Genomic DNA, 27,176 nt, shown 5'->3' with positions numbered 1-27,176 from the left:
TTAAGCACTGTGGTGGACAGGAAAGGCATTTTTGGATTTAGAAATGAAATGTCAGTAGTACTCTAGTCTCTGTGGCTGTTAGAGGATTCTTGAAGGAAGTAAGTTATGAGCTTATAGAATTGTTTATCTGAGAAAAGCACCCACCATTTATGTAAAGTTAAAACTATCTTTACAGCCTTGAGTTGTTGTCTAAATGATTCCTGCACAGATACTCTGATCCCTAAGTCTTAAGTTGAATATGCAGCACCTTTGTGCTTGGGGCTGCTGTTTTTCCCTTGTGCTTTTTGCCCTGTGGGACTTGTGTTCTTAACCAAGAAGATTACCTATTGTTTCTCTAAATGTGTTCTCGCTGGGCACAGAGAGGACTGCTCAAATGAGGTTATAATTCTTGTTTGCCCCTGGGCGGTTGCCAGCACAAAGAAAGGCATGATGGGAAGTAGTTTGGTTACCTTTCACAACAGGTGTCTTTGTCAGAGCTATTCAGATATCCGAGTGGAAACGCTGAGCCGCTGAGAAAGGAAAGTAGGAAAGCAGTTGGTTTGGCTCTCCATCCAGACAGCCGCGCTGCAAGGTAAATCTCCCAGTCTGCTGCACGGATGAAGATAGGACGAGGTCCACGCTATCTTTAAATACTATTGAAAAGATAAAAAGGAGTTCAGAAGGTATGGACTGCCCGGATAGTTCATGATGTCCCGAGTCCTGACTGTCTTTTCATTTCTATTTGGCTAGTCATCTTTAAGATAAATGTGCTGGGAAATTCTTAATGAAAGTAATCCTCTACACACAAAGCTGCATTGTGGGGAAATGAAGTAAAAGTGCTTTACTGGCTCCCGGAAGGGTCACACACAGCTTGAAGTTGTTTTAATCATGAGAATTTATTTAAGATATCGCATTTTCTGTTTAAGCCTATTAGACTTGGCCGTTCCCTAGCAAGAGATGTTTGCCCTTCTGAGAGCAGGTGCTTTTACCACAGAACTCATGCAGGAGTTGCAGAGCTCCCACGGTCACATTTAAATGGCACAAGATGATACTCATTAAGTAGACATGCTATGGAATATGAAAAATTTTAGGAAAACCTGGGAAAATAGACACTAGATTTTATTCTGAATTTGTTTACCCATTTTCTCACAAGCTAGCGAATATAGATAACATAATCCTGGTATTGGTGATAAAGCCTAAAGACCACAACACATAGCTGTATCGTCTTTTATTTTAACAGATGTCACCTAACTAATGTTTAATACTAAGAGAAAATAATTCTCAGTACTGTAGTACTGAGAATACTTAGGGCAGATACAGGCACAGCAGGTAACCTGCTTTTGGAGAAAGTTCGTGTCTCCTGTTTTCTTTACCCACACTGTGCATGGAATAAGCATGTGTCATTTATCTTGGAAATTGAGAGAACTTCCCTTCTTGAAAACTTATAGCCTGCTTACCATCTTCAGCTGTCCTCCAAAACCACTTGTGGGACTAAGGAATGGATAGTTTGTGACTATCTGCTGGTCTAAGTAACTAAAAGAAAACTTTAAATATAAAAGGACTAATCATATTTATCATCAGGGAGAAAAACATTTTGTAAATGAGATCCTCATGTTTCTCCAGAATCACATTAGATATTTGTATTTTTAGAGGGAGAAAGGAAAATTATTATCAACTAGTATTGATGTCCCAAACGAATTGTTTCATTTTTATATTTTGGTACTTTTTTTTAACAGAAATACTCAGAGGGGGAAAGGATTCTTTTTCCCCGCCTCCGACTTCAGGAGATAAACCTTAACTGCACCAAGAATTCTATAAATTCTAAGAATAAGAAAACATACGCACTGATTGCTTTAAGAAAAATTACTTTTCTTCCAAGAAGAATCCTCATGTAAATAACAATGAAGAGATGAACTGTTCGAAACTATCTGAATTACCAAGGACATAACATAAATCAGCTTTTGCTTTGGATGAATTTCATATAGGATATTTCTAGTAAGGAAACCTTTCTTTCTGTGTTTTGAAGTGTGAAGAAGAGTCCCGAACCTGAGGTTCTCATGTGCTGTGTTGAGAATGCAGGTGTTTATGGTGCACACTTCCTGAGTAGATAAGAGACCTTGCTTTCCATTGGGGGTGAATTACTAGGCAAGTCTGTGATAGCAGCTGCCTTTCCTTTTTCCTCCTCTTTCCCTCTGGATTTTATCACTCAGCCCCTGGCTCTCAGGTGGCTGTGTGCATTAGCACTGAGCTGCCGTAGGAGTTTTTCCCTGGACTGGAGCTGGGGCAGCAGCTGCGGCTGTGGAGAAGCCAGCTGGCAAGATGATGGAAGAAATCTCCATTATGGTAGCCTATGATGCCCATGTTTTCAGCCAGCTGCACGATGAAGACTTCCTCACTAGCCTGGTGGCCATCAGCAAGCCCAGGTCCATGGTAGGTGGCGCCTTACACACTGCACTGGCTTCTCTTTCTGTAAAGTAATGGGCACCTTCTATAGCAAGAGAAGGGTAGGTTCTTGTAATCAGAAACGCTGCTGTTGACTGTATTACAGGCCACAGCAAAGTCTGCAGGCTTTCAGTGGGTTTGTTTAATAAATAAACATTGTTATATGTCGGTAATATGCTTTAAATACTATTGTAGTGAGGTTAAGTAGAGTTTTATAATGCCAAGTACCACTTTGCTTTGTGTCTGTGTATGACTGTTATGAAACTAGCTATAGTTTCACACATTCCGTTCAGTCTCTTTGAAGTAGAACAGTTCTTTCATGGGCCATGTCACTTTTGTAAATTGAATCAAATCGCTTTGTAAATAGAAACCAAATAGCTTTCCGGTCTTATATGATCTCCAGGGAGAACTAGAACAAACTAACTTCTTGGAGAATTTTAGTTTTGATTTAATATTTGTAAAAAACATTCATTCTTTATTTTTCTGCCTTCTTATAGCCTTGGCATGTGCATTCTGGCAGGATAGAAAACAATGTTGTTACAATGTTTGTTGTTCCCTCTTTGCTGGCCAGGGAGGCTCATAGAGTGATCCCTGTCTGTGACGCAGTCTCCTAACTGCGCCTGTGCTGTTGCCCTGTTTGGTAGCAGTGCTCTTTGCAGAAGAAAGGAAGGAAGGAAGGAAGGAAGGAAGGAAGGAAGGAAGGAAGGAAGGAAGGAGGGAGGGAGGAGGGGAGGGAGGAGGGAGGGAGGCAGGCAGGGAAGGAAGGAAGGAAGGAAGGAAGGAAGGAAGGAAGGAAGGAAGGAAGTTTATCGTGACAGTTGAAAGCTTACCAATGTGAACCCCACTTCTCTGTTTTAAGGCACAGAACCACTAAATCACAATGTGACAGGTTTTTTTTCAAAGTAGTAAATTACTATGAAAAAGATAAAGTGACAAATTCTGGATTGATTCAGAGACTTAAAGGTTTTACCAACCAGATGTAATGTTTCAACATTTGTTTAGCTGCTGATCTGAGTAAACTATTTTTTAAAAAAGTAAGATAATGGGGGAAGATAAAGGAATGGGCCACTGATTAGTTCTCTAATGATATTAATGGATTTTTAAAAATTTTTGTACCACAATATGATTATATTAAAATAGTAACTTAGACATACATAATCATCTAAAAATGTTCTAGAGGACCCAGAGAGGTGAGGTCATTAAACTCTCTACTTCTGTCGCAGTTCCTAAGTGCAGCATAAATTACTAGGTGGATAAAGCAAAAGCAAAACCATAGTATGCTTCTGGAGGTTCTTATGAGGAGAATCATCTGGCCAATGACATGTTTTAGTAAAATAAACATAATTTTTATTTTTTAATTTGCTTTAGATTTATTTTAGTGTGTGTGTGTGTGTGTGTGTGTGTGTGTGTGTGTGCATGTATCTGCATGTATGTCTGTATATCATGTATGTGCCTGGTGGTCAGGGAGGTCAGAAGAGGGCATCAGATCCCCTGCAACTGGATTTATAGATGGATGTGAGCCAACATGTGAGTGCTGGGAATCAAGCCTGGGTCCTCTTATAAAACAAAACAAAACAAAACAAAACAAAAATGCTCTTAACCGATGAACCATTTCCCCAGCCCCACAGTTTCAATTTATGATTAAATACATTTCGTGAAGTTAATTACCTACCAACACATATATGATGAATCAGAGTAAGAAAGTCCTAAACATTTAAATTTCGTTATATCCATTAATTTCATAATAGTCCATTATAAGAATTTACCCAAAGAATTCAGAAGGGTTTTTGTTTCTTTGTGATGGTTTTGCCAAGATCCTCCTGAGCAGACTCTTCTAAACTTACAGGAGCTTTTAGACCAGGCAGAGAGGAAGCAAACACAGACTCGTGTGTGGATGTAGCTCAGTGACAGAGTGCTCTCCTGTTAACCGCCCGGCTTTGGTTCCTCATAACACAAAGGCAAGCACTCAGCCAACTAGCAGAAGTAAAATGGCCAAGCATACTTAATGGAGAGGTCAGAGGAGCTGAAGAGATACAGAGCTCCCGAGTCACAGGGAACATCTCACTGCTCAATAAAAATAAGACATTGTATTCCTGTGTTTGGAGGGAGAGGAGGGCATGTTGGAGAGAGAGCATGGGAGCGTGACTGACTGGCCGCATGACTGAATAGTAATGAGTAATGCACTTCCTAAGACCCACTTCGTTTGTCAGTAATTTATGAATAGTTGATGTAGAATTGCTGATACGAAAAGCTCCATGTAAAAGGCATGGAATATTTCTTTGGATACCAAACTTTTAAATAAAAATTATATTTTAGCCAGGCTTGTTGGCACATGACTAATCCCAGTACTGAGGAAGCAGAGACAGGCTTCAGTGTGAGAGACAGGCCAGCAGGGCTACAGTGAGACTCTGTCTCAAAACTAGATGCACAAAGTTACATTTAATTTATTCATTTTGTGTATGGGGTGGGGTGCGTGGAAAGATGAGAGGACCACTTTGGGAGCCACTTGTCTCCCTACTCCCCGTGGGCCCTGGGGGCCACTCAGGTCACCAGGTTGCGAGGCTAGAACCCTTACCCCTGAGCCATGGTGATTCTTTTTTGCTTTGTTTGAGATGAACCCTCAAAATCATGTGAAAAAATTCCTTAGACTTTCTTTAGTATGAACTGATTTGAAGCAGGTGATGCCCTTATTAACTTACAGGAAGGACCATCTTCCAGGTGGGTTGGCCTTTTTGAAAGAGATTTAGATATTTAATACAGGAGTAGGTATTTTCTATAATTGGGTTTTGTTTCATAAGAGGAATATGTTAAATAGTAAAAATGTCTGATTCTAAGATATAGACACAGAACCTTATGCACACGCACGCACGTGCACACACATACACACATGGAGGTCAGAGGATAACTAGCGGGAGTTGGCTCTCTTATTATGTGGGTCCTAATAGGCAAACACAGGCTGTCGGGAGTTGGTGGCAGGCACCTTCCTTCATCTTCATGCACTGAGCCATCTTATTAGCCCTGAAGGTTTTTTCTTTTTAATAAAAATATAAATAAATTGACATGTAGAATGAAAGTTTGGAAGTTAGCTGCCTTGTATTTAGAGATAAAACCATACCACCCCTCTCCCCGTGTGTATACAAGTCTTAGATGAGATGCTCACAGGAACACTGGAGGAACTCAGAGGCTGCCCAGGCCCTCTCTCTGAGTAGAGTGGCCAGCCTCTTCCACCTCTGCCTTTCTTAGTCCTTTTGCAGGCTTTTCTTTTTTGGTGCAGCCTTGCTGTATTGCCAGGCGCCCTTGAACTCTGGGGCTCAGTAGGTAGTTTCTGACTATCTGGGACTGCAGGCATGCACCACTACCGTGCCCAACTTCAGCTGTTTATAACTGCCAACTGTAAATGACAGGGAAGTCATGCCTGGCATGCTTACTGTATTCCAGGGAAGGCTTTGAATGTATGTTTAAATTCAGGATGCAAGATCTCATGTTTAAGCAGTGAGTAAGCCTAGAGCTAATGCAAACTCTAACAGGCACACATTCAGGTTAAATGTCCATTCATATTCTGCTCAGTTATGTCATTCAACTTTCTAATTTATTAAGTGGCCATGAAAGGAATATTGCTTTCAGATGTATGTTAGTGAGTGCTAATATGTAGATTGCTTTAATATTTGTCTTAATACAGCACCAGTGGAAGGGAAGCCCTGGGTCCTGCTAAGACTGAACCCCAGTGAACTAGACTGTCGGGGGAGGAAGGCAATGGGGAGGGTGGGGAGGGAACACCCATAAGGAAGGGGAGGGGAAGGGGGGGGATGTTTGCCGAAACCGGGAAAGGAATAACACTCAAAATGTATATAAGAAATACTCAAGTTAATAATAATAAAAAAAATAAAAAAATATTTGTCTTAATACAGTATTCTGGGCACAAGTAGAATGTCTACCCTTCAAAGACCCCCAGCTAATCTAATAACAGAAAGGACCAAAGTCAGTATTTATGAGACTCCTGTTAGGTACTAGAGATAGAACCAGCAAGAGAATAATTGCCACTGTTGAGCAGTGACGAAGAAGCCTCCACAGTAAGGCTAGAGCAGTAACTTTGGCTTTGGAGGCTGGTCAGGTGTTTGTTAGGCAAGGGGAGTGCCTTGTGAACAGGGGACAGCTCTCGAAAAGTCTGAAAGGCAGGTGACTGCTTAAGACACTTTATTTTGGAAGAAGATGGTGATGAAGAAAGAGTCTTATATTTTAGCTCATAATAGGCTGGAATGCATTGTGTTGTCTAGGGTGGCCTTGAACTTGCAGCAATCCTCTCACCTCAACCTCCCGAGTGCTGGAATTACAGGTATGAGCCACCATACCTGACTTTATTAGAGTCCTTTGAAGTTACATGGTCTTGCTTAGCCTGTAAAGGATCTGCTGTTAATCTGCTGTTATACAAATAAGAGGACCCGAGATCTATCCCTAGCAAATATGTGAAAAGGCAGGTGTGGTGGTATCCACTGACAATTCCAGCACTGTGGCAGATAAGAGGATCTTGTGTAATTGAGAAGAGCCTAATTGTCAAGCCTTATGTCTCAGGGAGAGACCTTGCCTCAAAAAAACAAGAGGAACAGCACCTGAGATTGTTGATTTCTGGCCTTCATGTGCTACTCTCATACAGGAGCACAAGCACATGAAGGAGAGCACTTGTAAAGATACAGTGAGAACTCTTACCAATCACCTCCCTACTGGGAAGGGGTCTATTCTTAGCTTCAGAGGAAGGAGTGAGCTGAGTAGATAAGGTGTGGTGGGGATGTAGAAGAGGAGAGGGTGCATGTGATAGGAGAAAGAGGCTGTTGGGTTGCCCTGCTTGATTAGGGTATTGGGTCTGTTCTACAGGAAAAGAGAAGCTTTCCTCTCTGAAGGTTTTGTGGATCTGACACTTGAACTTAGGATGGTTGGAAGGACCAGTGATGGAGAATGTTTATGAGCCCCTGTACTGAGAAGATAAGCTTGGTTTTATTAGCAGTAGCATGGCAAAAATGGGGTGGGGCAAGGACCACATGGCCCCAGGGGGAAATGCAATGGCAATAGAAAAAATGCAGGTGAAAATTGCTGACAAGTGCCTGGACAGTTGACTAAGGCAGTATTCGTCGGAAGGTAGTCCACACTAATTCATTAGTTCTTATAGTCAATAGATACGGTCACACTTAGAAAGATATAATTGCTCCTTGTGAAAAGAGCAACTGATTGGAACAGGTTGAAATTACCACAAGATTTTCCTTCCTTCCTTTCTTTCTTTCTTTCTTTCTTTCTTTCTTTCTTTCTTTCTTTCTTTCTTTTTTTCTTTCTTTCTTTTTTCTTTCTTTCTTTCTTTCTTTCTTTCTTTCTTTCTTTCTTTCTTTCTTTCTTTCTTTCTTTCTCTTTCTTTTTTTTTTTCTGGAGCTGAGGACGAACCCAGGGACTTGCGGCGCTTTCTAGGCAAGCACTCTACCTCTGAGCTAATTCCCCAACCCCTACCACAAGATTTTCATGGTGTAAGGGGTTGAGGATTTAGCTCAGTGGTAGAGCGCTTGCCTAGCGAGCGCAAGGCCCTGGGTTCGGTCCCCAGCTCCGGGAAAAAAAAAAAGAAAAACAAGATTTTCATGGTGTTAGAATAGGAAAGTTAGATATTGCCGTAGTGGGCTTTCTATTGGTGTGATAAATACTGTGACCAAAGAGCAACTTGGGGAGAAACAGATTTATTTCAGCATAGAGTAGCACTCTATCATACAGGAAAGTTGGGGCAGTAACTCAAGGCAGGGACCTGCAAGCAGTAATTGAAGCAGACACCCATGGGAAACTTTACTTTCTGACTTGCTTTCAATGACTTGTTCAGCTTGTTTTCTTACACCACCTCGGCCCACCTGCCCCTAAAGTGGTGGTTCCCACGGTAGCCTGGGCCCTTCCACGTCAGTCACTAACCAAGAATATGCTATACACACTTGCCTACCAACCAACCTCATGGAGGCATTTTCTCATTCGAGGTTTCTTTTTCCCTAGAAGGTGACTTAGTTTATGTGTCACACACACACACACACACACACACACACACACACACACACACACACACACACAAAACAGATATCAAGAATAAAACAAGGAACAGATGACCCATTTTGACTTTAACCATTGCTTACATCTTGAAATTGAATATCATTCTATCTCTGAAGGAGACTTGATCGATCAGTAGTTAACCTTGACCTTTAACAAAAGCCACTTAACCATCTAAGGTGGGCTGTTTTATGTTGGCTCTGGATAGATATTCTTAACTGACAGTTACCAAAATAGTACTGGACCCACAAAGGAAGGGGCCTCTTTCAGGGAACTACAGTTTCTCTGTTCTATAGATGGAAGATGAGGGTAAGCATTCTGCAGTTTCCTCCCCCTTCGTGGTTTGGCACATGAATTGCATCAAGCAAGCCAGGGAGGGAGGGAGGGAAGGAGGGAGAGGGAGAGAGAGGGAGAGAGAGGGAGAGAGAGAGAGAGAGAGAGAGAGAGAGAGAGAGAGAGAGAGAGAGAGAGAGAGAGAGTACAATTCCATATGCCAGAGGTGAGGAAAATAATATCAGTGCAGTTACTTGTAAATCATCCCTGAATAGACATTTCAAATATTAACTAGAATCAGACATTATAAAGCTAATTAAGATTCTCTCATAGTTAAATTGTTTATTGAACAGTTTTATTCTCATTGTCATTTACCACATTCTTATCTTGGCACCTTTTATCAATTTCAAAATAGTTCAGGGAACCCAGTCTTTCCATGTTTGACTTACTAATTTTGATGAGTTAAGGATTTTAGGATCCTAACAGTAGAATTCTGTATTCTATGAAGCAAGAAATGGAATTTATTGCATGGATGCCAGGGTGTGCCCTTTTTGAAATGCAAGGGCAAACTTTGAGACAGGCTGCAAGCCTGGGACTGGCCTGTGTTGGCAGCTGCATCCCTGCCATCTGATTACTTTGGGTTTTTTTTTTTTTGCATCTAGTTTATTTATCTCTGTCCCTGAGATCCCCAGCTTCCTCATCCCTGGGCAGAACACTGCTGCTGTGCGGCATCTAGATTTATAGCTCCACCGTATGTTAAATAACATCTCTGCCTCGGACTCACAAGTCTGTGTGCTTTTGGACTGAAACTGATTCAATATCTTTAGGTAAAAGATGATGCAAAATAGAACCCATGAGCACATGACTGACATAGCAACATTATTCTCAATAGCTTCAATCTAGACACAATCCAAAGATCCAGCATGCGGTCAATTTCTAAACACACAGTGGTATACAGTGGAGTGCAAATGCCAGTTCTGAAAGAATGAAGTGGTAATACTGTGCAACATGGGAGAGACTGACAAACCTGCACCCAGTGAAAGACTAAATATTGGATGATTGCTGACACCGAACATGGGACTTTAAAAATGGGTGGTGAAGATATATGGTGGACTGTTCTGCATATTTTGTGTATACTTAAATTCTTCTTTATCACACTTTTAAAGTTCTTAGTTACTTTTTGTTGATATTTTGAAAGCACCAAATCTATTTTAGCCTTCCTTTGCTATGAGTCATTTTGCTGAACCCCGCTCTCTTGGTTGTTTTCTCTCCTTTACCTGACCTGGCCTGTAATATCCCTAAGCACACACACAGTGTGCTGTGCTCCCCCCCTCAGCAAAGCTTCCTGGCCTGTCATCTCACTTTCTCAACATTGCCTCCCCTCAGCTTCCTTTTTCACTGAGTTTTTCCCAAAGAGGAAGCGTGTACACTTTCAGATACCATGCACTCCCCTGTAGTCCAGACAAGGCTCATTGTGGTTCAGTTGCCTGTTTAGAAGCTCTGTGGTTTTCATTTGTTCTTCTAAACGAGCATTCCACATAGCTTCTTCTATACTTCAGAGGTACTCTATTTTAGTTTCCGTATAAGCTTCCTTCTGGGGGACACCTATGAGACCAGACTTTCTATGTATATTTTCCTTCTGGGGGAGTGAGTGTGGGATAGGTCTTGTGTTTGTTTTAATTTTATTTTTATTTTGAGATGGAGTCCCACTATATAGTTCTGGCTGGACAGGAACTCACTTTGTAGATCAGACTGGACTAGACTTTGTAGAGCCCTGTCCTGGTTCTGCCTCCCAAGTGCTGGAATTAAAAATCCCTGCCTTCTGAGTTCTGGGATTAAAGATATGCACCACCACACACTGCTCCAAAGAATTTGTACTGTAAAATATGCAAGCAGTTAGTTCACTGTGCATATGCAAACTCCATAGTTTCTGTTCTTTATATGTGATCTTTAGCTCCCTGTATTCAATAACCCTAGCAATCAGTGGTAGGTGTGTTGGGGTTGGTCTGGTATTGCTATGTATGCAAATGTTAAATACTGGCGCCAAGATCTGATTGCCCCCATGAGCAGATCCTCGTGTACATCAAGTGATGCCATGTAACCTTGTTCTTCAACTTAAAACTGTTGGTCAAATAAAAGTGGTTACAGCCATTTACTGGGGAGAATAGAAGCAAACAGAGTTTAAGTTACTGGGCTGGGGAGACCACGAGGAAGAAGGAGAAAGGAGAGAACAGGTTCCCATTAGACATGATGAACCAAGAGCACTTGCCAGAGTGAAATGCCCCTGAGGACAGATGATGGAGCAGAAATAATCCAGACAGCAAGTACGTGGGTCATGCAGCTAGGAAATAGACAGTCTGATGGATGGGAAAATAGATTAGGGGTAATCCCCAGTAATCTTGCTAAGCTGATTGAATAAAGGACTCTGCCTTAATTATGGAGGACAGGACACTGGCTGGATCATATTGATAACTAACAGAGCTGATTAAAACCCATTTGCATAGGTGCTTTATATGACAATTCTTACTGATGCTTTAACCTACCACAGACAGAGCTGTCATCTCTGTCTAATGGAGACTTAGGGAACTTAAGTAACTCTTCCCCAAGATCACACTGGGGAAAGGAGGGACCTGAGGCTGGAGAGAACCTGAGCCTTGTTGAAACCCTTAACTAGTTTGTTTTTCCTCTTAATCCCGAGTAAGAACTTGCTTTTGACATGGGAGTTGGAAGCCGAAGCACTAGAGTTGTCATCTTCGCTTTTTCCTTGACTGTTATAACAAGTGTGTGGGGAAGGTTTCTAGACTTGACTGTTATAACAAGTGTGTGGGGAAGGTTTCTAGAGAGTCAACTGCCAGCAACACTGAGGTTAGTGTTGGAAGGAAGATTCCATAATCCTAAAACTAGCTGTCTGATACCGAGTGACTTAAAGTGGAATGGCAGGCTCCAAACTCAAGAGTCAGAAGCAGGGTTGGCAGTTACTTTGTAAAGACTGCTTGCCTGCAGGGCAAGGTACTTTCCTTAGGGAGATTTTCTTAGGAATATCTTAGTCACTTCGGTCAGCAGCCAGAGTACCAGAGACTGGGTAAGGGTGACTTCCTCAGCTCTAGAGTCTGAAACATGAGAGGCTGCCAGCATTGTGGGACTCTCAGTGCAGATCCTCCTCATGTTCACAGATGATTATCTTCTTGTAGCTTAGCATGGCAGAGGGCAAAGAAAGAGCCAGCCGTCTTACGTTTCTTCCTGTGAAAGAATAACCATCCTCTCAGGAACAACTTGCCTCCCAAAGGCCCCATGACCAAATCCTGTAAGAAGAGAGTATCAGCGTAAGGATTGGTGGGGGGCATATTTGATCCACAGTGCACAGCCTTAGGAAATTCCAGAGGAGTAAGGTCCAGAAAAGTTAGAAACATGGATGAAGGGTTACTTACAGGGGCATGGATGATCTCAAAACAGTTATTACCATAAAGTCTCACCCCATTGTAGATGATTACCTCATGGAAGTTAAGTCATAGAAGCCCTAGACTATCTCCTATTACAATGGCCTATTCTAAATATGCTTTCATAGAAGTGTTTGTTACAGGAACAGTTGACGTGAAGTACACACTGCACTAATTTTTATTGATCTGTTTCATGTGTTCATACTCGTACTAGGTGAAAACACTCTTAAGATTTTTATTGTTCTGCACTAGCCATTGACATTTTTATTTAGTTTGATCACCAACCAAACATTCATTGTTCTGTTACTGTGTGCTAACTACATTATATTCTTGGCACAGAAGATCTAGATATGCAAAACAATTCATGGTACCTATTGTGACTCTTACAGCAAGAAACGCAAAACAGCAACATGAGCTAATGATGCTGTTCACCAGGCCTCACATGGAGTGGTCAGTCAGTAAGGGTCCTCTCCTGCAGCCTGAGAGGTGAACATCTGTGGGGAAATTGGGAAAATGTATCTCAAGCAGGGGGAACCTGGAGAGCACTCTCTAAGTGGTAGGATCAGAGAGTCAGTGTGGTAAGAAATGAAATTGGGGAGGAAGTTAGAGGTCAGGCTGTGAAGTAGAGCTATGTAAACTAGATGAAGTGGGAAGGCTTTTTTTCTTGTATGATACATTGTGTTTATAATATTGAATGACTCAGGTTTTAGGTGTGGTTAACAGAAGTTTAACATTGTGGGTATATTATTAGAGAAGCCAGTGTTATGTCAAAAACTCACTGCCGAGCTCAAGCTCTGTATTAAACTGTAGTATTAAGTCATCATGAGCATGATACACTGCCTTAGAAATAGGATTCTCAGCTCAACGAACACCAGAAATAACACTGATAATCATAATGTCTACATTCAGATTTCTAGCAGGCTGAAAATAATATAGAAGCCCTCTTTTAGTTTTTAATGCCCCCCTTTTTGAAAAATTAAATGATTTGGGGGCTGGAGAGAAGCCTCAGCAGCTTAAGAACTTTTTACCTTTCCAGAGAACCTAAGTTCAGTTCCCAGCAGTCAGTCATGTAGGGAGGCCCCAACTACTTGAAATTCTAGCTCCAGGACAGCCACATAACATCCACTCTCACAAACACTGTGGTAGTTTGAATGAGAATGGTCCCCATAGGCTCAGAATACTTAGCCCAAGTTGGTAAACCAGTTTAGGAAGGATTAAGAGATCTGGTCTAGTTGGAGGAGATGTGTGACAGGTATGGCTTTGAGGTTTCAAAAGCCAAGCCAATTCCCATTAGCTCTCTGCCTCCTGCATGCTTGTCTGCCTGATAGTCATGGATTCTAAACCTCTGAAACTACAAGCAAGCCCCTAAAAAACTCTTCTTTTTTTTTTTTCTTCTTTTTTCTTTTTTTCCGGAGCTGAGAACCGAACCCATAAAAAACTCTTCTATAAGTTGCTTTAGTTATGGTGTCTCTTCATAGCAATAGAAAAGTACCCATGGCACACTGTTACATACATATAAAAACACAAGTAAATATTTAAAATAAGTTGTTTTAAACTGATAACTGATATTTTTAACCGATAAAATAAATTATTTTAAATGATTCTTAACTGGTGATAAAAATTACACATATTCGTTGGGTATCCTGCAATTTTCTCTTTTTTTTTCTTTTTTTACTTTATCTGCATTTATTTTATGCTGAATTTATTCCATGCCATGAGTTTTTGTTTCTTCAGTTTCTTCTGGGATATCTTTTTCTTCTGTGCAACCTCCTCTTCTGGCTTTGGAACAGTCTGTTCCTTCTCATGAGAGTCATCTCGATGTGGCAGGGGAGCTCATGGATGGGTTAATCTGGCCATGAGCTCTGTAGATTCGTCGGCACATCTTAGGAGCCTTGTTCCCCTGGATGTGTTCAATGACCAGAGACTCTACATCTGAACCCTTAGGTTCAGCGTTACTCTCTGCAGTTTTGAGCATGTGCAGCAAAAATTCAGCTCTCTTTTTTGGCCACCGTCCCTGTGTCCAGCCCCACTGTTTGGCCTGGGCGCACCTACTGACTCCACCATTATACTGCCAAGTGGCACACATTGCTTCTTTAAAGTGACACCCTTCAGATACTTGGTGTTCCTTGGGTATTTAACCAGTACTGGGATTGATTGCTGGATCATGTAAGAGTTCTGTTTTCATCTTTTGAAGAACGTTACATTGTTCTCCACAGTGCCTGTGCTAGCCTCCATTCTACCAGCAGTAAGAGTTTGGTCTACTCAGCATCTTCCCTGGTACTGGTTCCTGTGAGTGCTTTTTATAATGGCCATTCTTCCTGAAACAAGGTTGACAGCCCACTGTGAGTTTCATTTGAAATTCCCTGATGATTTAATGATAGTTCATGTATCTTCTTCTGTTGTATCTGTTGTAGAACAAAACCTCACATCCTATACAGTCAGGACTGTAGTTGTTTGGTCTAAAGAAAATGTTAGTTAAGAAGAAGCATACAGGGACTGGAGAGATGGCTCAATAGTTAAGAGCACTGACTGGTCTTCCAGAGGTCCTGAGTTCAATTCCCAGCAACCACACTGTGGCTCACAACCATCTGTATAGGAATCCGATGCACTCTTCTGGTATGTCTGAAGTCAGCTACAGTGTACTCATATACATTAAATAAATAATAATTATAAAAGGAAACATAAAGGTGTACATGCTATCATTTTAATTTAAAAATTTTTATGTTTTAAAGTAGGCCCTCCTAACCTTTTCTTCTATGGAAATTTTATGCTTTTGTATGTTTGTTTCATATATGCAAAAACATACATGTACTCTACCAGAGATGTTAAGGGAAGGGGGAAATATTTGCAGATGCATGTATTTATATATTGTGTACATACATGCATCAGCAAATGTGTGTGTGTGTGTGTATGTAAAATTACTAACTCTCAATGTGCTCAATACATGTTCATTAGCTATAAAAAACAATAATACCATGTTTTTCAATACTATACAGTTTGTATTCATAAATTAGTGTTTCCACAGATTTGTCATCAGAAAATCATAGACACACACATACACACAAACATTCACTGAAAAATGTAATAAATTCTAATTGGAATTCAGATTTAACAGTATATTACTTTTGGGGGTGGATGGTTATCATGATTAGGCCTAGTTATGGATTCTTCAGTACTTTTTTACACTAATCACCATCATTTCAACTATGTATTTTTAAAAAATTTGTTTTGTGTATGTGTGCTTGAGTGTATATATGTTTACCATGTGCATGTACGTTCCTACATAGGACAGAAAGGGGCATCAGATCCCTAGAAACCAGTTATAAGTTGTGAGCTGACCTCTGTAGATGTTAGGAACTGAACCTGTGTCCTCTACAAGAGCAGCCAGTGTCCTTAATTGCTGAACTATCTCTCCAGTCTTCACCTAGATTTGTATTAGAACACCTGTTTGAATCCATGCAAAATATTATGAGAGAATTTGTTCTAAATCACGTGTGCTATTTGCATAATAGTAGGAAAGTCCTTTTGGTCATGCTGTTGATGTGTACTAGGGATCTTATTTTTTTTTTTAAGTTGGAAATAGGGTCTCTTGTGTGGGATGGCCTTGAATTCCTGTGTAGCAGAAGAAGACTTTAAACTCTGTCTGATCCTCCTGCTTTTACCTACAGCCAATGCTTAGGTTATCTATGTGAAGCCCGACACCAGGGTTATAAGGAGCTTCTTTGCAAGTACCCTACCAACAGCACTCTGTCCCCAGTCCCTGCAGCGGGTGTCTTGTGAGTGCAATTCAGTTCTAAATTGCTTTCAGAATCATTTTTAAAAGCATTTTACAATGAGAGTATATATTTGTGATATAGTCCTACTAGTACTACTAATACCTGTACTAAATGTTTTTGCTTAATCTTATATATTATTATAATATATAAAATTATTATAAATATATAAACATTCATGTCCCATTCCTTCTAGAATATGAATCTTTTTATTTTTGAGATTTTCATGCACATATATCATTGTACTTTGCTCACACCCCCTCACTTGCTTTTCTTTTTTGTCCCCCTGAGTATCACCATTTCCCTTTTTTTAAAAATAAATCTGCATGGGGGGGGGAAGATGTTTGCCTTCCCAAGACTGTTTTATTACACTTAGCAGGATGATATCCAGTTCCATCAATTTTCCTGTCATTTTTCCTGAAACTTTTAAGCAAATTGGCACTTTTCTTTCCTGTCTCTTCCAAAAGTAATTATGAAGCGCAGTCTTGCCAATGAAGCTCTAGGAACCAATGCTGTTATTTCAACATGGCTCAGCTCTGTGGTCCAGGGATTCTCAGTAGGTGTGCAGTTACAGAGCACTTTGGCAGTCTGGTTGAGCCTGTGGACCTTAAGCAGGAAAATACTTTTAATGTAGAAAGTGCACAAAGCTACATTGTAAACTAATGATATTGGAATACACTGGTCAAAGCAAATAACCAAATTTATGATATTATGGCATATGCTTCTTTATTAATATATTAATATAGTAGATAGCAAGATATCTTATTAAGTCTGGTTATCAATGTATTAATGTAGTAGAGAGTAAGAATATACTTAATGTCTTTTTAAAATATAAACTGAACTGTGTAAGTCTGATAGCTACCTCAGTGCCAAAAATAAAGAGTATAAGCACTATTTTGGGATACATGCAATGCTTGCACAGTGACTTAAAATATTCATAGTATTTATTGGTGACCACTTACAGTATGTTCTTACCTAACTTTATAACTGGAAGCTGAGAAATTCAATTAGAGTTTCAGCAGTAGATTTTTTTGTTTTAGCTTAAGAATAGTGAATTCTTTCATTTATATTATCTGAGACAACAGTTTTAGATACTTTTCCTGTAATATTATAACTGGTTAGGAGAAATCTTAATCACACCTTCTTGGTGTGATTTCTCTGTGTTTCTTTGGCAGATAAAATTTGTGTGTGAGTATGTTTATGAGAGTATGTGTGCGTGTATGTGGTGTGTGTGTGTGTGTTTATGTCAATCTCTATATGAGAGCAAGAGTTATGTTTAGTTTTATTCTCCATTTTTCTCCATCCTAGCATGGTGTGCACTGTACACACCATACACACTCAATGAGCAATACTGGATACTGGACACCAATAAAGAACTATGCAAGAATAGTTATTGTTCTACTGTGTGTTCATGACAAACACATCCATCACTATTTATGCACATAAGAAGTAGAAGATAATTAATTAATTTAGTTATGCTGAAGATTGAACCCCAGGCCTTTGTACTATCTGGGCAAACACTGTACTAGTGTATCTGCAAAGTTATTTTTAAATAACTTCTATTTTTCTCTTCTTAGATCTATGTACCAAATTCTTAGAAAACCAATTATGCATTCACATAAGTATCTCTTCTTACCTCTTAGCTTAGCTTCATCAAAAAGATAATGCCGTAGTTACTGTGTTACACATTTATTTTGTTGGTGGTTCATTTAACCTCCTCCTGTATAGCACATAGCAGTGTTTTGAGTGTTCAGAGACCTTCAAGCAGGTAACAGTCTAGTTGAGGAGACAACAGTGCAAGCAACTGAGCTGATGATATGAAGAGCATTAGAGGTGTGAGTGTCCTTGCCCACTTGTTCCCATCATTCACTGTACCTTCAGGCCTCCCTACCAGGCAGGCGTGGTATCTCCTGCCTCCCTTTCTAAGTTATGTGCTGAAATTCATTTTCCATGCGGGTTGTTTATTCCCCGCTCTGCCTACAGCAGTTGCTGGGCCTGTCAGCAGGCAGTGAATGATGACGGTCTGCATGGTGAGACCCTGTGCCAATAAAGAGCACCGAACAAAACCCGTTAGGCGCGCTGCTCTCTGATAAGGCTGCATTGTGGATGTATCTACCAGTAATGTTTTTCATGCCCACTTCAGTTCTGAGCATTACTTTTTATTTTTTATTTTTTGGTTTTTCAAGACAGGGTTTCTCTATATAGGCCTGGCTGTCCAGGAACTTGCTCTGTAGACCACGCTGGCCTCAAACTCAGAGATCTGCCTGCTTTTGTCTCCTAAATGCTGGGATGTTTCACCACCACTGACCAGCATTTCTGAACATTCTTTTAAAGGAAAAACAAACAAAACAAATGACTTTGTCAGGATTTTGGGAATAAAGGTATTCTAGACAGAAATTCTAGTGCTTGCAGGAGCACAAATGGGAACTGTAACTTCTAACTGCAGTTGAGGAAGACTAGAAAGAAATGAGACCCCTGACAGCTGGGATTATAGACATGAGACGCAGATTGAAGATTCTTATTTGTGAAGAGATTGTTTTGATTCTCTCTAAAAAGAACTTTAAAAAAAACTCCATCCGTTGAAGGAATCAGAGAAAGGACTGGAAGAGCTTGAAGGGGCTCGAGATCCCATATGAACAACAATGCCAAGCAACTAGAGCTTCCAGGGACTAAGCCACTACCCAAAGACTATACATGGACTGACCCTGGGCTCCAACCTCATAGGTAGCAATGAATATCCTAGTAAGAGCACCAGTGGAAGGGGAAGCCCTGGGTCCTGCTAAGACTGAACCCCCCAGTGAACGTGATTGTTGAGGGGAGGGCGGCAATGGGGGGAGGATGGGGAGGGGAACACCCATAGAGAAGGGGAGGGGGAGGGATTAGGGAGATGTTTGCCTGGAAACCGGGAAAGGGAATAACATTCGAAATGTAAATAAGAAATACTCAAGTTAATATAAAAGAAAATAAAAAATAAAAAAAAACCCTCCATCCATATGCCTTTATAAACTGAGATGTAACTGTTCATCAGGATCTATACAATGAGGACTTCTTAAATATGCAGATGCCTTTCAGAGACAGGAAGGATGGTTCCATGTTAATTGTCTTTAAGAACTTACTTCAAACCCTTGGTAGGTTTCAGAGTCTGTACATTTTGTTTTGGAAACACTTTGCTAGCAAACACTTCCTAATCTGGACAACAACACGGACTACAAGGAAGGATGTGGAGTTTTATGGAGTTAGATTTTGTTGTTTAGACTCAAAAGTCCTTTTCTGGACTAATCCTGATATTGTTAACAGCCAAGTGCTTCACTTGCAGTCTGTTGGAACAGTTGGTGGCACATCCTTCATAAGGCTGTTCTCAGAGTGTAGGAGGTAAAAATATGTCCACAGCAGTAATGTCCTGTCTGAACATATGCGTCCCACTGTTAGAGAAGTGCATTGAGGTACCTGCCAGTCATTCCCTCTTCCATTTTATTCTAAGAACTGCAATGAGTGGAGGATTGTGGGAGAGCAAAGGTCCTGGGTGAACATTCTCACTTATCTGTTACTGTAGTACTTCAGTCTAATAGATGGTGACAATTTAATGATCTGAAGTGTCATATATCCAAGGCAGTGTGAGAACCATATAATATGAAATAAATGTGAGCAATCAGTATAGCTCTTCTAAATAATCAAAGTGTGACCCCAAGCTCTGTGTAGAGTACTCTAGCCCAATAGTCACCGTTGAATTAATTCAGTCCCTTCGTGTAAAAGGATCCTTTTATCGCTCCTGCCTGAAAGGTGCAGATTGCGTTTGCTCATGACTGTGGGCTGCTCAGCTTCCTTCCTTAAATACATCTCCCACTTAAAGCATTGATGTCACCGTAAGTGTGTAGTACAAATCGTCATTGACTTGAACTCTTCAAAGATTTGAGCAATAGCGAATTACCCTGAGAAATAAGGTATAATCTGTCACTGAAGAATGGTACACGAGTACTAAATGTTTTAATGAACGGCTTTCACAGTGATGAGAACGGTACAGAGAAGAGACTAGGAGAGTGAGCTAGAAAAGAGCTCTATATAATTTATTGATGACTGAGTTGGCTGAACTCTCTGAAGTTCACTTTTCTCCTGAGAGTCACTTTACAATGAATTCACCTTCTTTCTGATCATTGTTAGGTCTAAAGCTTGGGGGATGAGAGATGAGTCAGTGTGGAAAGGTGCTTGCCACCAAGCCTGATGGTCTAAATTCAGTTCCATAGTGGAAGAAGAGACCCACCTCACTCAGGTCCTGCCTTCATGCAGAGAGCAGTACTCACATGTGTGCACGTGTGTGGGCATATACATACAATAAACAAAAATGTAATAAGATACTTTGTTCAAAACAATGAAACAGTACTGCGTTTGGTACAAATGAGGGCTGTTGCCATTAGACTAGATCTAGGTTGTCTAACAGATCCTGCTGAAAGGCAAGGGCTTTTCCTCCATCCTTATAATGCTAAAATGTGACAGGCATCCTACTAAAATTGAGGAAATAAGTAATTGAGATACATGAGAGAAAATTATTTACTTTGTTAAGTTTCTAATAAACTGTTCTGTCAAGTCTCAGTGGGACAACAAAATATTGAAAATATTTGGATTTCATTATTTCTTTCGGCCAAGTAGCGTTATATTATGTAAACGTATATTATTCATTCATTCATCCCTTGAAAAAACTAGATAATTTCATATTTTGACTAGGGCTGTGATACATACAGGGGTATTTGTTTATTACTATAAATATTTCATCTCTCTTGGGCGTATGCTAAGTAGTAGGATTGCTGTGTCATATGGTAGCTGTGTCTTAAGGTTTTTGGAAATCTCAGTACAGTTGTCCATAATGGCTGCACCGATTCTTATGCCTAGCAGCAGTGTGCAAGAGTTTCCTTTTCTCTAGGCCCTTGCCTGCATTTGCCCTTTCCTGCCCTTTTCATAACAGCCATTCTCACTGGGGCGAGGTGATGTTTCCATGTGGTTCTCATCTGCATTGCTCTGATGTTCGGTGAGATCGAGCGTCTTGACAACACGACCTGTACAGAATGAAAAGAGGCACACATTCTGCATATTCAGTGTGCACGGTAACTTCATGAGGAGGGAGCTCCTTTGTAAGGGTGGTTTATTAAGTAACTTCAAGGTCGCAGTGCTGAAGTGGAAGCAGCGTTCAAGCACAGGCTGTCAGGCTGAGTCTGTGCTGTTTATTCTTACCCCAGGTGCATGGCAGTTGTGCTTTGCACTCATGCATTGGACACTATATTCAACACTCCTCTGATTATTTATCACTTTGATATTCAGAATCTGGACATTTTTACTCTTCAGCGGTTTCTCAAAAGGTGATAAGTTAGATGTCAGGCTTATAATTACAGTTTTCTGGCTTATCGAAGCATGGCTCTTGGAGGGGAATGTTGTTTTAATGATGACCGTCATTGTTATCAAAATGTATCTTCTCTTTATGGTATTTGAGTAGCAAAATAGCTGCGCTTGTCCGGACTCCAAAATGTCTGTGTGGCTGTGTGAGAGAAAGCAGCTTTGGTCCAGATCAAGTATATTTAGTTATAGTCTGTAGTTTGGCCTGTTTCCTTTTTAGTTTTATAAGCTTAATAAAACTGAAACTTAAGCTTTTTTTTTTTTTTATGTTTTACTTTTTTTCTCTTTTTTTTTTTTTTTTTTTCTTTTTTTTTTTTTTTTTGAGCTGAGGGCCGAACCCAGGGCCTTGTGCTTTCTAGGCAAGCGCTCTACCACTGGGCTAAATCCCCAACCCCTTTTTTTCTTTTTTTCCTTCCTCTTTCTCTCCCTCTTTCTCCCTCTCTCTCTCTCCTTCTCACCCCCCCTTTCTTTTTGTTATTATTTTGCAAGTTAGGGTTTCTCTGTGCAACCCTGGCTGTCCTGGAACTCACTCTGTAGACTAGGCTGGCCCCAGAACCATAGAGCTCTGCCTCTGTCTCCCAAGTGCTAGGATTAAAGCTGTGCACCACCACTGCCTACACTTTTTAATAATAAAATATTTGTTATTTACTTTGCTCAGTGATGTGTTAATACTAAGAGTAAAGAAAATGGTGAGGTCCCTTTGGTTCCCGTCTTGATGAGGGTTATGTTTTGATCCGTGCTGACGTTGAGAACTCATGTTTTATTGTGGAACAGCCTTCCATAGTTATGCTGTGAATTTGAGTAGTCACTGATGGATGTTAGATGTATAGTGCGGCCACCAGGAAAGGAAATGTTTTTGTAGGAGGTGGAGAAGGAAATTTCTGAGCAACTGATTAGCATTATAAGATGACAATCTCTTAACTGGAAACCTGAACTCCAAAATGCTCTAAAAGCTAAAACTTTCCAAATAATGGCATGTTATTAATAATTAACAGTGTAAGATTCTATTCGTAGCCTACCGTGATGGGTGACAGTCAAACAGTTATATTTTTAATATACTATAAATTTACTTTCAGTCTATGTGTAAACTATTTATGAAATTTTAGTGAATATTATGTTTAGGCTTAGGTCCTATCCCCAAGATATCTTATTTTATGCACCCAAATATTCCAGAAGTAAAAGAAAAATCCAAAATATTAAATACTGGTGGTCACAAGCATTTTTTGATAAAGGATATTCAGTTACTATGTATTACTATGTAAAGCCATATAGTATTGGGTGTAGGTGGATTTAGAAAGCCCACAGTTCCTGTGCCTAAGGCCTGTGGGCTGATGTCGTATTGATAGGAGAGTCTGCTCTCACAGGAGTGGTACTGTCTGAGGATTATCGTGTCAGAGAAAGTGGTCATGCAATTTGTTGGGAAGGCAACTCTAAAATGCCTTGTTTAATGGGGTTAGTTTAAAGGTTAACATTATAGGAGATTTGGTATGATAAAAAGCAAAGCAATTATATAGATCACGGTTTTAGAAGGCTCTAAAACAGGATGCAACAATATATAAAGTATTTGGTATTTCCATACAGTCGCAGTTTAGATGGATAAGGGTAAAACTATAATACTAACTAAAGAGAAATCCAGGCACAAGAGTCTATATCAAGTTAAGAAATATTACTGAATCACTTACCATATTGCTAAATGGTACTGTTATGATGTTTATGTCAGAGATGATGGGTTTTCCTGTAAAGGGTATCTTATAGTAGATACCAAAGCCTTGTTGAGCTATGCCTTCAGCTTTTTATTTTAAATTTGCCATTCTAGGGGTGTGTAGGTACCTCCTTGTGTTTTCTTTCCTTTTTTAATTGTGATAATATATATATATAACAAACGTTGCCTTTTAACCGTTAGTTTTTACACTAGCCTTTTAAGTGTTAGTTTTTACACTTCAGTGGCATTAATTATATTCATGCTAGATGCCTTGTCAGTGCAATAGGTATCATGTTAGTTTCCTGTATTCACAATGTTATATGTGTATCATCAAACATTTTTCAAAACTTTTTCATACTCCCAAATCAGTCTTTGTGTTTATTAGGCTTTCCCCTTAGTACTTCCCAAGCCCAAGAACCTCTAATTTATTGTCTGTCCCTTTAAATTTTTCCATTCTAAGTATTCCACATAAAGGAGTTTCATACAAAGGTCTGTCTTCAATCTGTAGTTAAGGATATCGAGATCTTTCTATAAAACCTGAGCGCATGCTCGCAGCAGCAGCAGCAGTGTGTTTGATGCATACATTACCTACTCGGGAGTGGCATCTGCCTTTTGTATTTCAAGGTATGGAAAACAATAATCTTACGATGGAATTGAGTCATTATTTGTTGCTATTAAAACCAGAGTCTCCTCACGTTCTACGATTCTGTTAAGCTACTGCTTAGCTCACCGGTGAGCTCCGTGAGATGCTTTATGCTCCCAGGTATGGGCTATGCTTATCTTGATAATGTAGAATGGAGATAAAGATGACTGAAGACAGTGTTTCTTAAACTCCTTCCAGACCACGGCTGATTTCATTCCAGATCCTCCAGTTTGCCCCCCGGAGCTTCTGTGTTGTGCTGACAAGGCTTAAATGAGCTCATTGGTCTGTTTTCAGTCCTGCTATTCACATTAGCACCTACTCTCTGCAGCCTGTTTTATGCAATAGTTAGATCGCGTTGTGTTTTTATATATTTTTTTTTATTTTGAATGTGCAAAGCATAAACTGCTTTTGTGAACCCATTTAGATAAAATCAAAGATTGGTCAGAGGCATTTTGTGTGTCGGGCAGGTGTTAATGAGATACACTACATGCTCTGTATCCAAATGAGACAGATGATTGTGTTCTGTTCTGTGGATTTTACTATTTTCTATGCCAACTGCCACTCAAATTTCTCACAAAAGATACCCGGCAAGAGATATAGACAGATCACTTCACATCACAGCCCTGGAAAAGTCATTCAAAGATATATCCAAGACACTTGTGTCATCCTGCATAAACTGAACTTGCACTTAGAATTCTAGTGGCCAGATCATGCATCTTATTAAAAGAAACAGAAGCAAAAGTCACGTTCTTGCTCTGTGATCTCAAGAAACTTCAGTGTTCTTGGAAGAGAGCCCTCAAATCTAGAAATATCTGTGACTTCAAAGCAGGTTAGGAGCAAGAACAGATTGTAGGGCACAGACTGAAGCAGTCTGGGATGCTGCCAGCTGTATCTAATTAGTTACGTTTAGTTAATACAGAAAGTGTGTATCATCTAAGAAAGAAGGTGTGCCAGTCAGTTGAAAGTAGTTGAATTCTTCTTCATCTAGATTGTCTGAAAAGGAGCTATAGGAAAATTTATTTTGGTTATATATTTTAGTCTATATGTCTTAGGAGGCTTTGAATCCAGGAGCTAGTGACGATAATTGGAATATGTACTATTTTTAGAAGATTTAAAATGTTATTTTACGTATGCATGCATTTATATCTTGTGTCTGTTACCTATAAAGGTCAGAGGAAGGCATTGGACCGCTGGAACTGGTATTAAGGATGGTTGTGAACCATCATGTGAGTGCCTGAAATTGAACCCAGGTTCTATGCAAGGGCAACAGATTCCCTTAACTGCTGAGTCATCTCTCTAACCCCCCAATTTTTTGTTTCTGTGTTTTGTTTTTTGAGCCAGGGCTTCACTATCTTCCTTAACTAGCCTGGAACTCTCTATGTAGCTCAGGCTGACCTTGAACTCACAGATACACACCTGTAATATATGCCATTTTAGTAGTTTCAGAAGCTTTCATTTCTGTCCCAATTAAACAGCATTGTTATTCACATTTCAATTATTGCGTGGCACTGTGGGAAAATGTGCCCTTTTATATGACACAAACTGTCTCACTGGGTCTCAGTGGCTGTATCCAACATAGGCTACTCTCTACAGAGTTCTTTAGAAGAGCTATATAATAAAATAGTCCAGCTCAAAGGATTTTGATGGATTCCCTGGAGGTTTGACTTGCACACGGTTTCTGTGTGATCGAGGTAACATCAGTCAAGTCTGCGCTTTCGGGGGCTTGCACCTGTGGGCTTTCGGGCAGGGCCTGCTGTTAGTCTTGTTTGCCTGAAGAACAGCATGACTTCCCCTCCCCTCTTGATGGACTCCTCTGGATAAGGCAAATACGTTTAGCAAAACCATCCATTCTGCAGACTTTCTGAGACCTACCCCGCATCACCTGAGGTAGAGAAAGGGGTGCCCTAACTTCTCACTTACATTTCTCCTGGCACTGCCTGTCTGCTCTAGTATAGCTTTTAAATTATATTTTAGGTTTTAAAATGTTAATTTTTATTTTATTTTGTGTGCATGGGTGTGGGCACATGTGAAGATTGAAGAACAGTCTGTGAGGTCTGCTCTCAGCTTCTACCATGCGGCTTCCAGAGATTGGCAGCAGGAGGCCCTCCTACCCACGGAGTTATCGCCACAGCCAGTTCTGGTTCTGTTTTAAACGGGTTGGCCAATAGTTACACTAGCTCTCTACTGTAAGTGGGTTGCCTGAAATAAAGGTTTTAAAATACCACATAGCTATCTTAAAAGTTTGTTGGAGTAACCACAGCAGAATAGGACAAATTTTCACTTACTGCTGTGTTAAAGCCAGTGTGTATATGGCATGAAAATGGCTGGCAATTCCTTGCTTCAGAAAAGTCTCAGCATCCAAGATGGAAGCAAATTACAAAGCTTCAGTAACTTTCTAAAGCTTTCTTTAAATATATACACTTTAGAACATTCTAGTGTCCAGGATAGATTTCCCAAGCATATTTATCTACAACAGATCTTAAATATTGAAAGCCAGCAGAAGTTGATGCATACATTTTTCTGTAATTGTATAAGGACATACTCATTGCTGGTCTGCAAATGGTTCATAAAGACTGCCTAAGACACTGTGCAGATAACAAATTCTGTGGGATGAGCTACATTCTTTTTCCTGTTTTAAAATGTAATTATATTCTAAACTCTAGTGACTTTTCTCAGAGGCACTCCACAGTTGGAAGGGCCAAGGACAGTTGGTGCCTTTGCAGTTCGTTTAACTGCTTCTGTCTCAACAATGGGTCCTGAGTGGGATGTAGCTCTTTTCCTCTTCTTGCCTAAGTGGATGGAAATGACCTTTGGGAGCACAAATATTGAAACTACACATAACACCTTCTTTCAACAGCCACTCCAAGTTGGAGAGATGGCTAAGCCAGAGTGCAGCGAAACTGGTGAGGAGCAAAAGCACAGACTGATGCTGAGTAATGACCGAGAGACCCCTCTCCCCCCTTCTCTTCCTCTTCCCCCTTCTCTTTCCCTCCCCCCCCCCTCCTGTCAATGCAGACAGGAGTCCGAGGACCAGGAAAGGACTGGGGAAGCTTGCTGGTCTCCCTTTTCTAACTTCTGCAGAAACGGTTTTTCACTTTTTAGAGCATCTTTATAAAGAGACATAATTCTTATATCTCGTGTTCACCTGCCTGCGCTGTGCAAAGACATAGAGATCTTTGTATTCATTGTCTGACTCCAAAACATTCCCTCATGCTCATCTGCAAGCACCACTTTCCCATCAGTCTGCTCTCTGTCCATACATTTACCTCCACTGAAAATATTACATACAGTAATATGTAGTATTTTTGTACCTGGCTTCTCTCATTTAGCCTACTGAGTTTTGAGATTCATCTGCAATGCTATGTATGAGTAGTTTCTTCCCTTTTATTACATAATAGTATTTCAAAATATGAGTACCTCAGTTTTGTATATCTGTTTTCTAACTTTTGAACTTCTTTTTGTTACTTTAAAAAAATTGAGAT

The 27,176-nt window shown here is 40.2% G+C and overlaps 1 protein-coding gene across 5 annotated transcripts in view; it reads left to right on the top strand.

The window, feature by feature from the left end:
- The window catches only part of Rabgap1l (RAB GTPase activating protein 1 like), a 558,252-nt gene that overhangs the window by 476,364 nt on the left and 54,712 nt on the right, over positions 1–27,176 (top strand). Inside the window, exon 1 of one of the 5 annotated variants that reach the window (XM_032915704.1) lies at positions 2,246–2,409. The exons of the other annotated variants lie outside the window; for them this stretch is intronic. Within the exon in view, the coding sequence (XP_032771595.1) occupies positions 2,299–2,409 (111 nt within the window). The 5' untranslated portion in view covers positions 2,246–2,298. Of the gene's footprint in view, positions 1–2,245; positions 2,410–27,176 lie in introns of those variants that run through there. 5 annotated transcript variants of the gene reach the window in all.

This window comes from Rattus rattus, chromosome 10 (assembly GCF_011064425.1).
Source record: "Rattus rattus isolate New Zealand chromosome 10, Rrattus_CSIRO_v1, whole genome shotgun sequence".
NCBI lineage: Eukaryota > Metazoa > Chordata > Mammalia > Rodentia > Muridae > Rattus > Rattus rattus.
The sequence above is the reverse complement of the archived record's forward strand: the minus strand, read 5'-3'. Positions and strand labels throughout refer to the sequence as shown.